The sequence below is a fragment of the Schistocerca serialis genome, chromosome 2 (assembly GCF_023864345.2).
Source record: "Schistocerca serialis cubense isolate TAMUIC-IGC-003099 chromosome 2, iqSchSeri2.2, whole genome shotgun sequence".
NCBI lineage: Eukaryota > Metazoa > Arthropoda > Insecta > Orthoptera > Acrididae > Schistocerca > Schistocerca serialis.
In genome coordinates this window covers 376,069,756-376,083,616 of record NC_064639.1, presented here as the reverse complement: position 1 = coordinate 376,083,616, position 13,861 = coordinate 376,069,756, and the positions used below count along the sequence as shown (strand labels likewise).

Below are 13,861 nucleotides of genomic sequence, written 5' to 3'. Positions count from 1 at the left end.
CAGTGTCTCAAACTACTACTGCATAGGATAAGGAGGACAGAAAATATGTGAAATATTGTTTCATTTAGATCTAGAGGTTAAGACATAGAAAGGTGTTTTTCGCGCGGGATGAAAAGAATTTTTTTGATTCCTTACATCAGTGTATTTATTGAATTTGAATTTGTTGTCCATCTGGCCTCCAAGAAATTCCAAAAAAAGTTTCAGGTTGTAAGTGAGAAAATTAATGCTTCATAAGTCAGATTTTTTTTAGATAAAGAGCCAAGCATCTTGTTATGCAAAATTTATACACTAGTTCAGGTATAATATTGGCTGTGTTTGGTATGCTTGAGTTTGGACACACTATCAGTACTCTCATAACATCAAAGACGATAACTGTTTCTAAAAACATTTATTTGTGTAGTTTAAAAACAAGAATTTTGCTAGGTAGTGAGACTTATAGGACGACTTTTTGCCCAGTATGATTTTAGTTGTTGTTGGTCATGCAACTCATTAATGTGATGCTTTGCTTACCACTGCAGAGGTTTAATTCCAGCCATGCAAGTGACATGGTAGTGATATAATATCTTAGTATCTCGGATCCAGTGACGCCTGTGGGCTAAGAATGACATAGCAGCCAGCCAGTACCATTGGGCCTTCATGGCGTGTTCAGGCAGAGTTTAGTTTAGTTTTATCTTTAGTAAAATTTCAGGGTACATGCAAAAATAGGCCTTGGAAATGTCACAGAATATGTACATGATATTATTATTGTCTTTAACAGTCTCATTTGTGAGATCAAATAAGGCTTTGTCTATAGAGGAGTTTTTACGGGAACTAAACTAAGAGTTATTTTCTGGCTGTGTATGGCAGAAAAGAGGGTCTGTATTTTATTGTATGCAAGAACAAAGAGGAAAGAGAAATTGTCATTTTAGATTGGGAATTGTGTCGGCATCCAGCTTTGTTTTTTTATACTTCCATTGCAGTTCAGCACTGACATTGTTGTGACTGAATATATTTACTGCTTATTACAGTAAAGTAACTTTGCAGTTATTAATCAGAGCTCTTTCTTCATGCTCATGTAGTTTCTATGTTTTACGTGGCTACATGTTTCATGTTCAGTGTAATTTTCTTTTGGATTTAGTATTTTGTGTAGTTTTCTAGGAAGGACGAAGTGCAATTGTTTGCATGTAGTTGACCAGAAGTCTTTTTGTTTCAACTGGTGTTCCTCACAGTTTCATTTTAGGCTTTATTTAGCTAATTTTGTTGATGTGCTCTGTGTATCATATCTATATTTTCCCATCCTACCGAACTCTGAGAATTTCATTTGACTGTAGGATTGAGTGCTGCTTTCTTAATTTCCATCCCTTGCCATAGAGTATGGAATTTTATGCTTATTGCTTAGTAGGTGTGTGAGCCAGACAACACATGTGGAATGTTTGTACATAAGTACATGAAAATAGTTGTGATGTAAAAAAGTTGTAGCAACTAATGAATTAAAACAAAAGATGTATACCTAAAACATTCAAAATGTCTTATGAGCAACTTCTGTGATTTTAAACTGGGTACATTAAGTACAGAAAAACTGATTTTGCGTATCTGATATTTCAATGAGGATTGCACTGTGGGTGGAACATGAGGAACTTCACACTATCAAGACAATGACAATAATAATAATAATAATAATAATGATAATAATAATAGCAAAATGAAACAGACAAAGAAATAGGGGAATGTCCCAGTCAAGTTATTGGAACTTCGCATCATAGTAGTTCATTACAGGTCTGATATGAAATCCATGAGAAAATAGAATGGAATTGAAAAATTTAGAAATATATGAGAATATATGGGATGGTCACGTAAAAATGTCACAAACCAGACTGAATGCTGAGCATCATAATACTGTCAATGATTTTTACATGCCAAAAATGTTAGTAGAATGGTTTGACTAAAGGCTAAAAAAATCTCTGAATAAATATTTATTGCAACACAAGGTGATCTCGTTCGCTTTAACATGGTGTTAGTACTTGGCATAGCAAAAACTGCAAACAACTGTGATAGTATAGTATAGAAGGATTTTATGCTATTATTATTATTATTATTGGTGTTACTATGTTTTATAAACATGCTTTTGGTATGTTGCCTTTCTAAATGAATCTACACAGAAGAATTGTCAAAGATATAATAAAGGTATTGCCTGAAATTTATCTGCTACGGAATGCATGCAAGTGTGCATTTAGAAACATAGTGTATTCGCCAGGAAGTGATAGTCCTAGCATGTTATCCTGACCTGCACACTCTGATACAGGAATATTACGTGAGCATGAAAGTGACTTAAAATGTGAGGAAACTGCACCTGCTATCATAATGCTTCTGCATCATATGCAATATAATCAATGTCTCTAAGAATGAACTACATTACAATTTCTGTGTACCCTTTGATGTTCTAACTTTTATGTTTGACCCCGCACAAAAATTGTGTTCTCTAATGTAAGCTTGTTATGACTGATGTTTCTCTTGTGAATGAATGCTGATAAAAATACAATGAAAAAAAATCATTAAAACTATGCACTACGACTAATGTCTCGTATAATATCGGTACCAATCTGATACACTGCCAAACAATGCTGAAACATAACAAAACTCAATACTGTCTCATTTCATTCTTCTTCCAAAGCTACACACATTTTTACTGCATCACATCTTCATGTTGACCAAATCGGCTTGCATTGTCTTGAAAATAGACATGTATATTAGATAAGTGCACACTGCCTGACAAAAAGGTGAAGCATGCAGAAGACATGGTTGGATGTAAATGTAATTTCTTACATGAACACATTATTGGCAGGTATGTAAATAATAATAGTTGCAATTTTTTATGACAGGTAGAACAGCGATCAGAATTCATTATTACTGTTCATCTTAAGTGTTGTTACCAGGCCTGGCAGGATATATAAGGAGTGTGAACAGCATCACTATGAAGGACATGGAAATGCCACATACTCATGTCGGACAGCATTATCAGCTCCTGACAGAGTTTGGAAGGAGCCTCATTGTAGGTCTCCATTTGGCTGGCTGGTTGAATTGTGTAATATCCAGATTTCTGTGGCATTTGGAAGTTGAACTGTCCTGATGTTGGACTACATGAGAATGAGGGCAGGCATATTTGTCACCTACGTTCTGGTCGACACCACCTGACCATCGCTAAATCATGCACCAAGCACATTGTAAGCCCTTCACATTTGCACCTGCCATCCAAGAACAAGTAACAGACTCCCTGCAAAATTATGAGTCTTTCCACACCATTGGTTGGAGACTAGCAATGACTGGAACAGGAAAAGGCGGAAATGACACTAATACCCATAGCCCTATGCCATAAGGTGGCTTCCAGAGTGTAGATGTAGATGTAGATGTAGGTGTAGATGTAACAGCAACTGGACTAGGGAATTACCATCCCATACGTAGACTGACATTAACACCATAACACAAATGGCTGCTTTTGGAGTGGCTTCATGATGGAAGCATAGGGTGCTGGTGAATGGCACTGCATTATGTTCAGTGATGAAACATGGTTCTGCATTACCACTGAACATGGTCATCAGTGAGTATGGTGAAAATCTGCAAAGAGGTCCCATTCTTCCTATGTTTTGGAGAGGCAGTCTGGTGTTACTCCTGGTGTCACCATGTGTGGAACAATTGGATTTGACTTAAGGTTGTGACTGGTAGATACATAGGGAACTCAGATGGCACAATGTTTTGTTGTAGATATTCTGCGTCCTCAAGTGTTACATCTCATGCAGCAGTATCACAGTGCCATTTTTCAATGAGACAATGATGTTTGATATATGACATGTGTGTCTATGAACTGTATGTGTGATGTTTACGTATTCATGTGGCCAGCAAGATCCCCATATCTGTCTCTAATGGAACATGTGTAGGACCAGCTCATATATTAACCCCATACTGGTGCAAGTATCCAGGATATCAAGGTCCACAACTATTGTTAGTTGTGGATCAGCTTACCTCAGGAGAGAATACAACAGCTTTATAACTCCCTTTCCAACAGTGGATTGATACTGTCAAGTTCTTTGTAAATTTAACTCGATTTTGTGATTACTGAACTAACATTACATACATTCTCAACTCAGGAAGTTTCATTTTGTTTACTCATTCCCTTATTGATGCTGTACTTTTTTGTCAGGCAGTGTATTTATCACATGAAATTGGATAGAACAGTAAAAGTACAATCAAGGATGAGAAGTAAAATTTCCTGAATACCTACATTTGGCAGAGAAGTTACAAAGTAGCATTGCTTCAGTCGTTTGAGAACTCCAGTCACCTATATATTAATTAATTGTTCTCAAGTTTGTCCAAATTCTTCTAGGTATATAACCATGTTTTAAAATGAAGAAATATTTTAGACACTATTGCAACTGTCCTTGATCAGGCTGTGTTGCGTACTGCTATGTCAGTCTTTATACAACTCAGTATAATGAGGGCCACTTGGTATAATACAGTTACAAATCTAGAACAATTGTGTGAGAACATTTTATTAGTGGATATTTATTAAACACTGTATGGTACTCTTTCTCAGAAATAATGTGCACATTCACGTGATCAATAAACAAATATCTGGTGTAATAGTATTAGTTAGCGCTCAAGTAAAATGATGCTGAAAGGGGGAAAAATTTAGTTGTATTCTGAAAGCATATATTGTGTGCCATCTGTTTAACTTAATAATGTTTGTTGTGCATAAATCACCCTCATTCTCAAATCAAATATTCTGCATTATTTCCTTCAGAATTATTTAGATGCTGCATGTTCTCAATTAGACAATTTTAATAATTTCATTTTTATGATCATTGCATCTTCATATATCTGGATTGTAGATGATATTATTCTGATTGCATCATCCATAACTGGAAAAATGAGTTGCCTAATTCAAAAGTAAAAGTGACAGCAAAATTATACACCCCTTATGAACATTTGCTCTCAATAAACTTTTGAAATGGGATAGATAGTGCAGGGACAACTTTTTAGCAATTTAAAGGAAAAAATTTATGAACACTTGATAGCCTAATCTTTATTCCTGTTACACATTGTTCATCTGAAGAAGTACATGTGTTTATTATGTCTGACAAATTACTTTGTTAAAAAAAAAAAACCTATAACACAATTTTACTTCAGATACATTTTATACTTTAACCAATATCTGAGTTGAAGTAGTTCATTTATATGTAATACAGTATTGCTTGACAAAATAACATAGAAGAATGGCTATAGCTCTTATGAAAGGGTTCAGAGGTGAAAGTGGCCGTCACACACATACACAGTGCATTTATGAAAAGAACTAACTCACACTACTGCTTCATTTTTGTATTATGATAATTTTGAACCAGTATGGTGGTACTGTACTGAAGAACCAATACAGTGGTACTGTACTGAAATTGCAATTCCTGGGTTTAGACTTTGACTGCAGTATTTGTATTTCATGCATTTGTTGTGTTTTATCACTTCAGTTTCACACTTAATGGTCTCCAATAATCATGTGTTCTGTTTCTCCCTCTGCTTCTCTTTCTGCCTCTGCTCCTCTTTCTCGTTTTAAAAGTCTTTAATTCATAGTTTGTATCTGTACTTTCCTTCTGTCACAGCTATAGGTTTGATCAATCCAATGGCTGATTTAGATGTGGTTGTCTTCATGTGCATCTATTCAGAAGCAACTTTTTATAATCCGTGAAAACAAAATGTAACATTGTGTTTAAGTATTTCACTACAATCTACTTCAATCAGTTTTGTGGGCCTTTCATTAGATCTACATAATATTAATTCCTGAGGAAATTGATTATGAGACCTGACACTGAGATCATGCTTAAGTGCTTCTGTCAAATACAACCAATTGGCTCTTGTGCTAGACAGTAATTGGTCTCTTCACCAATACAAGGCTGAGTTTTGTATTTCTATGTGTGTGAATCCATATTTTTTTCATCTGGTCTTTTAGATGATAACAACTCACAATAATAGCTCACACCTTCCTAATAACTCACACCTTCCTAATTCAGTTTTGCAACAGGTATTTTTCATTCACATCAACTCATCACATTTTTACTTATATTTAGCTCAAAATCTAAAAAGCGTGGGCATAAAAGAGATGCAATAACTGATGATGAGAAGAGGAGGTTGTCATCAATGCCAGAGGAGGAGGAAGACGATGGTGTGACAATTAAGGTGGGGATAGGTACTTCCGATACCAAAGTGTAACACACCATTCCTGTCAACTAGTCTGATCATCACAATTTTTGTAAGTAGTTTTTTTTCTAAATTGTGCTGAAATTTTGCAGCTTTATTCATGCATTGCAATATGTGTGAATTTGCTGCTGCACATTGTTTGCTTTTTGGTAGGTGGAGGGTTGCTGGTGGTGGATTTTTTGTGCTCTGTTGTAAGATATGTTTTGGTTTACATTTTTTAAGAAAAGTAGAAAATAATTTAGTCTCATTGGTATAAATTTTCAGCAGAGGAACATCAGTCTTTATGTTACCTTTATAAATCCTGTTTCACCCTTTTCCATATTTATGTAACAAAAACTTAGCTGAAAAAGTAAATTATCTGTTCTTCCCATTTTTTTAATTATTCTCAGCCTTACTGTAATATTTGAAGCCCCTGTAGTCATAAATTTCTCTACTGCATTTTTGAAGTACAGTGCTTTTTATTTTTTGTTAATTATTAATAGCATTTACAAATGGACTTTTTAATATCTAGAAATGTATTTTTGGCATTAGAGTAGATTTAAGTAGCCTTTTTTTGTTCTGTGTACTGTGGCAAATGAACAGTGAATATCAGCTTCAAGTGCACCAGCATGCAAAATAGCTAATGATTTGAAAGAGTGGAAACATATCACACTGTGTAAATGTCGATCATTGCTGAAACATGTTTTCCTGTAGATGCATTCATTGTGATTACTGGTACTGGTTATTTAATTACTTAAACTGCACAGTGTTATTAAGCAAGACAAACCATATTAAATCGAATCAAAATGAATTACCTCCAAAATAGTGACTTTATAGCAATTTTGAAGTATTCCTGTTGCAGCGTGTCTGGCAAGTGCATCCCTGGTTTCAAAATATCTCAAAAACGAAGATCAATAGATGAGTGCAACAAAAGGTATGTTTTTTTGTGAAAGCTGTCACAATTTTATACAGAAGTTTCAAGAGAGTTTGAAAATCTGTTGACAGATGGCACTATAGCTGTGCATCTTGTACAGAATCAGCATTCATGATTGAACTTATACTCTACAAGCAGTCTTTGCAATCACATCACAATCTTTTCAAAATGTCCACCACTTGCAGTATGGAGGTGGTGCAAATGAACCATGAAATTTGTCATCACATCCTGTAGTGTCCCAGTGGAAATGGATTCAGATTCCACACAGACTATCAATTCAAGCATATCCAACATGGTGGGGTGGTTCCAGTAGACAGTGTCTTTCAATGTACCTCACAAAAAGTAGTCACAAGGAGTCAGACTGAGTGAACACAGAGGCCAATCCATCCCTGCATCAGTGTATTTGCAATAACCCACTTCAGTGACTGTATTTACAAAGTGTTCATCAAGAAAGTGAAATAAATGTTTGGTGTGATGTGGTCTGGTCCCTTCATACATGAACCACTCAGTGTCTGTAGGTCCTCCAACACTAACTGTAGGGCAACAAATTTTCCCAAACCTGCAAATAACATTCACTAGTTATTGTTTCTCACATAAAAAGGGACAATTATGTTTCTGCTGCATACCATAGTCAAAACAGTAACTTTGTGAGAATATATTGGTTTTGCTTCACATAAATGGGAATTTTTGGAACCCCAAAATCACCAGTTTTGTTCATTCAAGCCTCCTAGCAGGTGAAACTGTGCTTCATCTGTGAACCAGAGGTAGCCAGCATCAACTACTTTATCATCAGTCATTGTGCGAATCTTGTTCACAATGTCAGCTCCCTGTTCTACAGCTTGTAAAAATGATGGCTTTGGATTTTGAATGGAAATATGTAGGCTCTGTCTTGTATTTTCTGCATGCTGGAGCTCTTTGAACCAGTCTCTGCTTCAATTCTTCAGATGGATTTTCTTGGCTTTTACTGAATAACTCCAGAAACTGTGGCTACTTTTTCAGGAGTAAGTCCAGTTTTCCTGGGGCCAACATTCATATCTATATCATCGGCAATGCTGCCTGTCCATTGTAATTTGGCTAAGAGCTTGTGAATGATTTTCACATCAGGTCCTTTTGGAACATTAAATTGTGTTTGAAAACTGTGCCCTGTTGCTGTAGGACTGTATTCCAACCTCCAGTAATCTAGTACCAGAAAAACATGTTGTTCAGTGAATACATGCTTTTAACCTCTTTCTTCAGTACACTAATCTCCTTTCGCATCTCAACGAAGCTATTGATCACTCTGAGCTGGCCGTGCGGAGTGGCCGCACAGTTAGAGGCGCCACGTCATGGATTTCGCAGCCCCTCCTGGCGGAGGTTCGAGTCCTCCCTCGGACATGGATGTGTGTGTGCGTTGATCTTAGCATAAGATAGTTTAAGTAGTGTGTAAGTCTTGGGATCAATGACCTCAGTAGTTTGGTCCCTTAGGAATTCACTCACATTTGAACTCTGAGCTGTGGTGCACTGCTTGTAGGCACTATGTATTGCAATTACAGTGTCGTCTATTAGCAATTTTCAAACTATTTTGAAACTTCTGAATAAAATTCTTACAGCTTTCACAATAAACTTAGCATTTGTTGGACTCTTCTGTCACTTTTAGGATTCCTGCATGTTTGCACATGAATGTTTCCCATTTTTATGTGAAGCATGTCAGCCAATCCTTTTTTCCTATCTGTGACTATCAATGACTTAATTTCTGCTCATTTGCTTTTGATTTTCTGAAGTTATTCTGTGAAACTGCATAATTCACTGGCAATAGATTCAGGATAAGATAATAATTACCTTGAAGTTCACAACACCATTGTCCACACCCAGATAAACTTCTTGTGATTTTATTTCCTTTTGTTCTGAATGAGATTGCAAAAACTGTTCAGTGTTTCAGCATTAGGACCCCTTATTGTTTCTGGTGATTAACAGCTATAAAGAAGTGTAATATTTGACCTTTAAGACTTTTGAATGTGCCAACTAGGGAGCACTTCTTCCAACCTCCCCATGTTGAAAAATACGTTGTAATATTAATTTCTATTAGAACATCCTGTTTCAACTAGTGCGGCATATTAGCACCATGAAAACTAATTGCAAAAAAAAAAAAAGAAAATACTAAAGCAATGGACCTTTCTTCCTGTTGAAATCGTATAACATTTCTTGGTAATTTTAACAGACATTTTTGTCTTTTATGAACTGCAGAAAACTTTTCTTTCATGAGCCATAAAAAGAATTTATTATTCCATTATTTCTTCTCATCTCACACACACACACACACACACACACACACACACACACACACAGAGAGAGAGAGAGAGAGAGAGAGAGAGAGAGAGAGAGAGAGAGAGAGAGCGCATTATTTCACTTATTGTGGTGGTCTCCATATTGTAGACTCTGTAGCTTATCTCCAGCAACGTCATTCATTCCACACTAATTTCTCAGGGTAATCTGTGACATAAAATACTGGGAAGTGATAGCTGACTAGCTGCAGTGCAGAATGAAATTTCAGAACTTAAAAACAAGAAAGTAAATATAATAGAAGAAAGAATACTTAACCCTTTGTGTCCTTTTATCAAACTCTGTTATACATGGAATTTTTGCCATTCTAGTACTATGGCTAACTCAACTTCCTAAGAAATTCAGTTGTTCTGCCTTTTGTTTTACTGCAGGAGTCGCTTTGTACAGTGCAGCAGTTTTTTGGAAACTTTCTGATATCTTAAAATGGGTTCACATCACCAGATTTGACCTTGGACAATGATTGTCCTTTACTATGTTCCACTGAAGATGGGATTTGTGGCTTCCTGTCTAACAAGTTTGATGAACTACATGGTTTGACGCCTGTTTCAATATCAATTTCACTTTTTAAACTCATATTGTCATCATTGTACTCCTGATGTACATTGTCTGCACAGTCAAGCGAATACAACACCAACATTACACTGACCCATCTTGCTGGGACACTAATATTTTGTCTGCCACTTCTTTCTCTCTCTGCAAAATTCATTGGGTTCTTTTCTGATGAAATGTCAACTTCAGCAGTTGTTGTTGTTGTTGTTGTTGTAGATATAGTGCAGTGTTTGCTCTGTTTATTATCACCATTACTCTGCTTTCTATGAACATCAATAGCACTGTTGGGAGTTATTCGTCAACTAAGCAGTTCAACTATGCTCTATAACTTCATGTTGTGTTCATGACTGAATACCTTCCATCCTCCCCCCTATTGCCATTAGCAGCCAATATTGTGCTTGTGTGGTAACAATATATGGGGTGTTGAATGCTGTAAACACAATTGATTTTTTGCGAACTTGCATTGGAGGGGTTCCTTATCATAGAGATAGTTGGATCTGTAGTATCACCACCCTTATTCATTGATGACTTCTGCATCTACCATAGAGTTCCTCCAGTATTATGGTTGCTGAATAACAACTACAGGGTGCTGTAAGGAAATGGACATTGAGCATGTATATATGGCTGTCAGTTTACCAATACAAACACTTGCATTGTGGACTTTTATGAAGGTAGAACTATTGATTTGCACTCAGAACTCTATCTACACAATGAGCTGTTCAGTGTGGTCAAGAGACATTGCTTCTTAGGACTCATATTTGATGAACAGGTAACTTGGTACCCCATAGATGGCAGCTTAAAAATTAATATCCCATGTTATCTCAGTAGGGCCATCTGGGGTGTGGACCATTCCACCATTTTGCTACTCTATGAGGCTCTCATTTTATCAGATTTAGATTATGGAATTCTGGTCCATGGATCTGCAGCACCATCAGATCACATGCAATTGGTGCCTTCTGGACAAGTATTATGGATAGTGTTCCGGTAGAGGCACAGATTCTTCCATTGTGAATCAGGTGCCACCAATTTCTCTTCAAGTAGGCCACACACACCCATAGCCACCCAAAACATCCAGATCAACACCTTCTGTTTCCAAATAAGGAAGCAAGAGTTCCAGAAAATCGATCTTAATGAGGAATTCTATCATCGTCCCAGTCTCAGTTTATCAGTTTTCACGTTACATACCATCTCTCAATTCTCTCATTATGTCACATTTGCAAACACGCATATGATACTTGGCTTATGGCTTACCCATTAATTGGCCTGGATTCTTCTTTTGATGCAAAGAATATGATAGACTGCTCAGTTCTTCACTAATTGTTCCTCTTGGTACTTGATGAGTTCTCCAGTTGAGATGTCGTCTATACTGATGGATCAAGAGTTGACGATTGAAGCAGGCTTTATCTTTACATTCACGAGAACCAGTGAACAGTATTCCCTACCTATTGGACGCAGCATCTGTGTGGCAAAGTTGGTGGTAATCACACATGCCCACCACTACATCCACACCCAATCACATACATCTTTTGTAATATGCGGTGACATCATGAGCAGTGTAGAGGCTATAGCACACTGTTGTTCGCGGCTTGCACTGCTAATGCAAACACAACTTCTCCTCGTAGTCCTCCACAACAATGGGAAAATGGTAATATTTCTCAGATCAGGTTACCTTCCATTCAGAAAGCTGTTGCACTCAGCGACTGTTGTTGATTTGTAAATTATAGATTGCAACGATCAGTCGTCCTTTTTAAATTTTATTGTGCAAATCTAGATTTCAGCTAGAAGCTAGCCATTCTCAAAGTTAAGAATACAAAAGTACATATTTAGATGATGTCATAAAAAGTTACAAGTAATGGCTTAACTCATATGGTTTGTATATTACATACCACTATTATTTTCGCTCAATGCATGTAATGCCTGTTGGTCGGGCTTCATCCACAGTTCATTAAATACTACTGTTTGCAGAAGGAGGGCTGTATGGAGAACACATTGGTTGGTTACATGGCGCCATCTACGTGAACTTTGTATATAAACTTCAAGGGAAGTAAATCACTTCAAATTTGTATGAGAATTACATAGAATGAAACATAAGTAAAATTCTTACATTGTCGTCTGACTTATTTCATATTTGCCACCAAGTAATAAAATTTCCATGTTCACTCCTTGTGAGTCCTTTATTAATGTTAAAACATTTAAATTACGTCAGGTGGGTGAAACTTCTTAAATTTTTTTTTTTTTTTATTTATTAAAATTTATAAAACACAAGAAGACACATGCTGTATACACGTATTATTTGATATTGCTTAAATATATTTATCTTTATATTATATCTCCCTTTATTAAAACATAATAAGTATATTGTTCATTATATTTACTAAATAGTTCACAGATGGCGCCAAATGTCTGTCAGATACATGGTTGGTGTAATTTGGCTATTCCGCTATAGATATAGAAGGTACTGACCTCTTTATCCCTTAAAACCGATTTTCCTTGTAAATGTAAAACAACCAATATATTTAATTGCTGTTAATAATACTGTTTATGCATCTGAACTAACATATCGTGCAAGAAATTCCATTGGTTCAGAATTATAATCGTCATACTCGTATAGTATGATGCAATTGGCTGCTAATGGCAAGACAGCAGGTGTTACCTCATTCCCCCTGGGTCAAACCCCACACCACCTCCCAGCAACAAATCTTTGAACAATTCCCCAAACTGCACATTTTTCATAACAACCTGATCATTAATCAGGTTGCTGCTGGTATTTTTGTGATGGCAGAAGATCTTGAGCTTTTCCAGGAGGTCGAGAAACCTGCCCTTCTCGCACTTATGCAGCAACCTCACATTGGATGTCAAAGTCTGCATCTTATGTTTTTTTGTAAGCAAATGTGCTGCCATACTCGATTTCTCCATGGTATCTTTTCTTCCCAATGCAACCTGTTTCTCAAACCTGATTTCAAGCCTCCTTCTTCTTTGGCCAACATAACAGGTCCTACAGTCCAGCCAATCAATTTTATAAACTCCAGATGCATGAAATACGTTTTTTACATCTACAGAGAGTAGCAAAATACATCCCAAGTTATTTTTGGTACCAAAAGACACTGTCATATTGTACTTTCTGAGGATAGTTGCAATCTTAGTGTTCATTTTTTCGTAGTAAGGTAAGCTGACAAACTTAGTATGTTCTTTAAAAGCCATATTATTATTGTAAAGCATCATCCTATTTTTGTATTTATTAGCTATGTTCTTATATGTAGCATCTACAAAGTCCCATGGATAGTTATTTACTTTTGCAATGTGCCTTATTGTTGGCATTTCCTCACCATGTTCATCTCTTGGCAGCAGAATTTTAAACAACTGATTGATAGCAAAATTGAAAAACGCCTTTTTATGTTGAACTGGGTAGTTTGAAGTAAAATCCACAATGCCATCAGTACAAGTCTCTTTACAAAATATACCAAATGTGTGCCTGCCATTTTCATTTCGAACTGATAGATCTAGAAAAGTAATAGATTTATTTATTTTGGTCTCACAAGTAAATTTAATTGTTTGACACAACTTATTAAATTTGGCTACTATGGTGTTGATGACATCATCGTTACCCTGTATTAGCAGCAGTGTGTCATCTATATACCTAAAGTAGTACACAATTTTGCCCACTAACAAAGGATTTTCAGAAAAGAATCTGTTTTCTAGATAATTAATAAAGATGTCTGCCAGCATTCCCGATATTGAGCTCCCATACTGAGACCATCTTGTTGGAAATAAATTTGAAGTGGTTTACTTCCCTTGAAGTTTATGTATGTAGTTCACATAGATGGCACCATGTAACCAACTGATGTGTTCTCCAACAGCCTG

The 13,861-nt window shown here is 36.2% G+C and overlaps 1 protein-coding gene across 8 annotated transcripts in view; it reads left to right on the top strand.

Moving 5' to 3' along the window:
- LOC126457194 (sodium bicarbonate cotransporter 3) overlaps positions 1-13,861 on the top strand; it is a 989,834-nt gene that overhangs the window by 951,725 nt on the left and 24,248 nt on the right. For 5 of the 8 annotated variants that reach the window (XM_050093289.1, XM_050093286.1, XM_050093287.1 and 2 more), the window contains one exon: positions 6,090-6,198. The exons of 1 other annotated variant lie outside the window; for it this stretch is intronic. In XM_050093289.1, coding sequence (XP_049949246.1) covers positions 6,090-6,198 — 109 coding nt within the window. Of the gene's footprint in view, positions 1-6,089; positions 6,272-7,060; positions 7,133-13,861 lie in introns of all 8 variants that reach the window. 2 more of the 8 variants (XR_007585444.1, XM_050093288.1) reach the window with 2 other exon arrangements.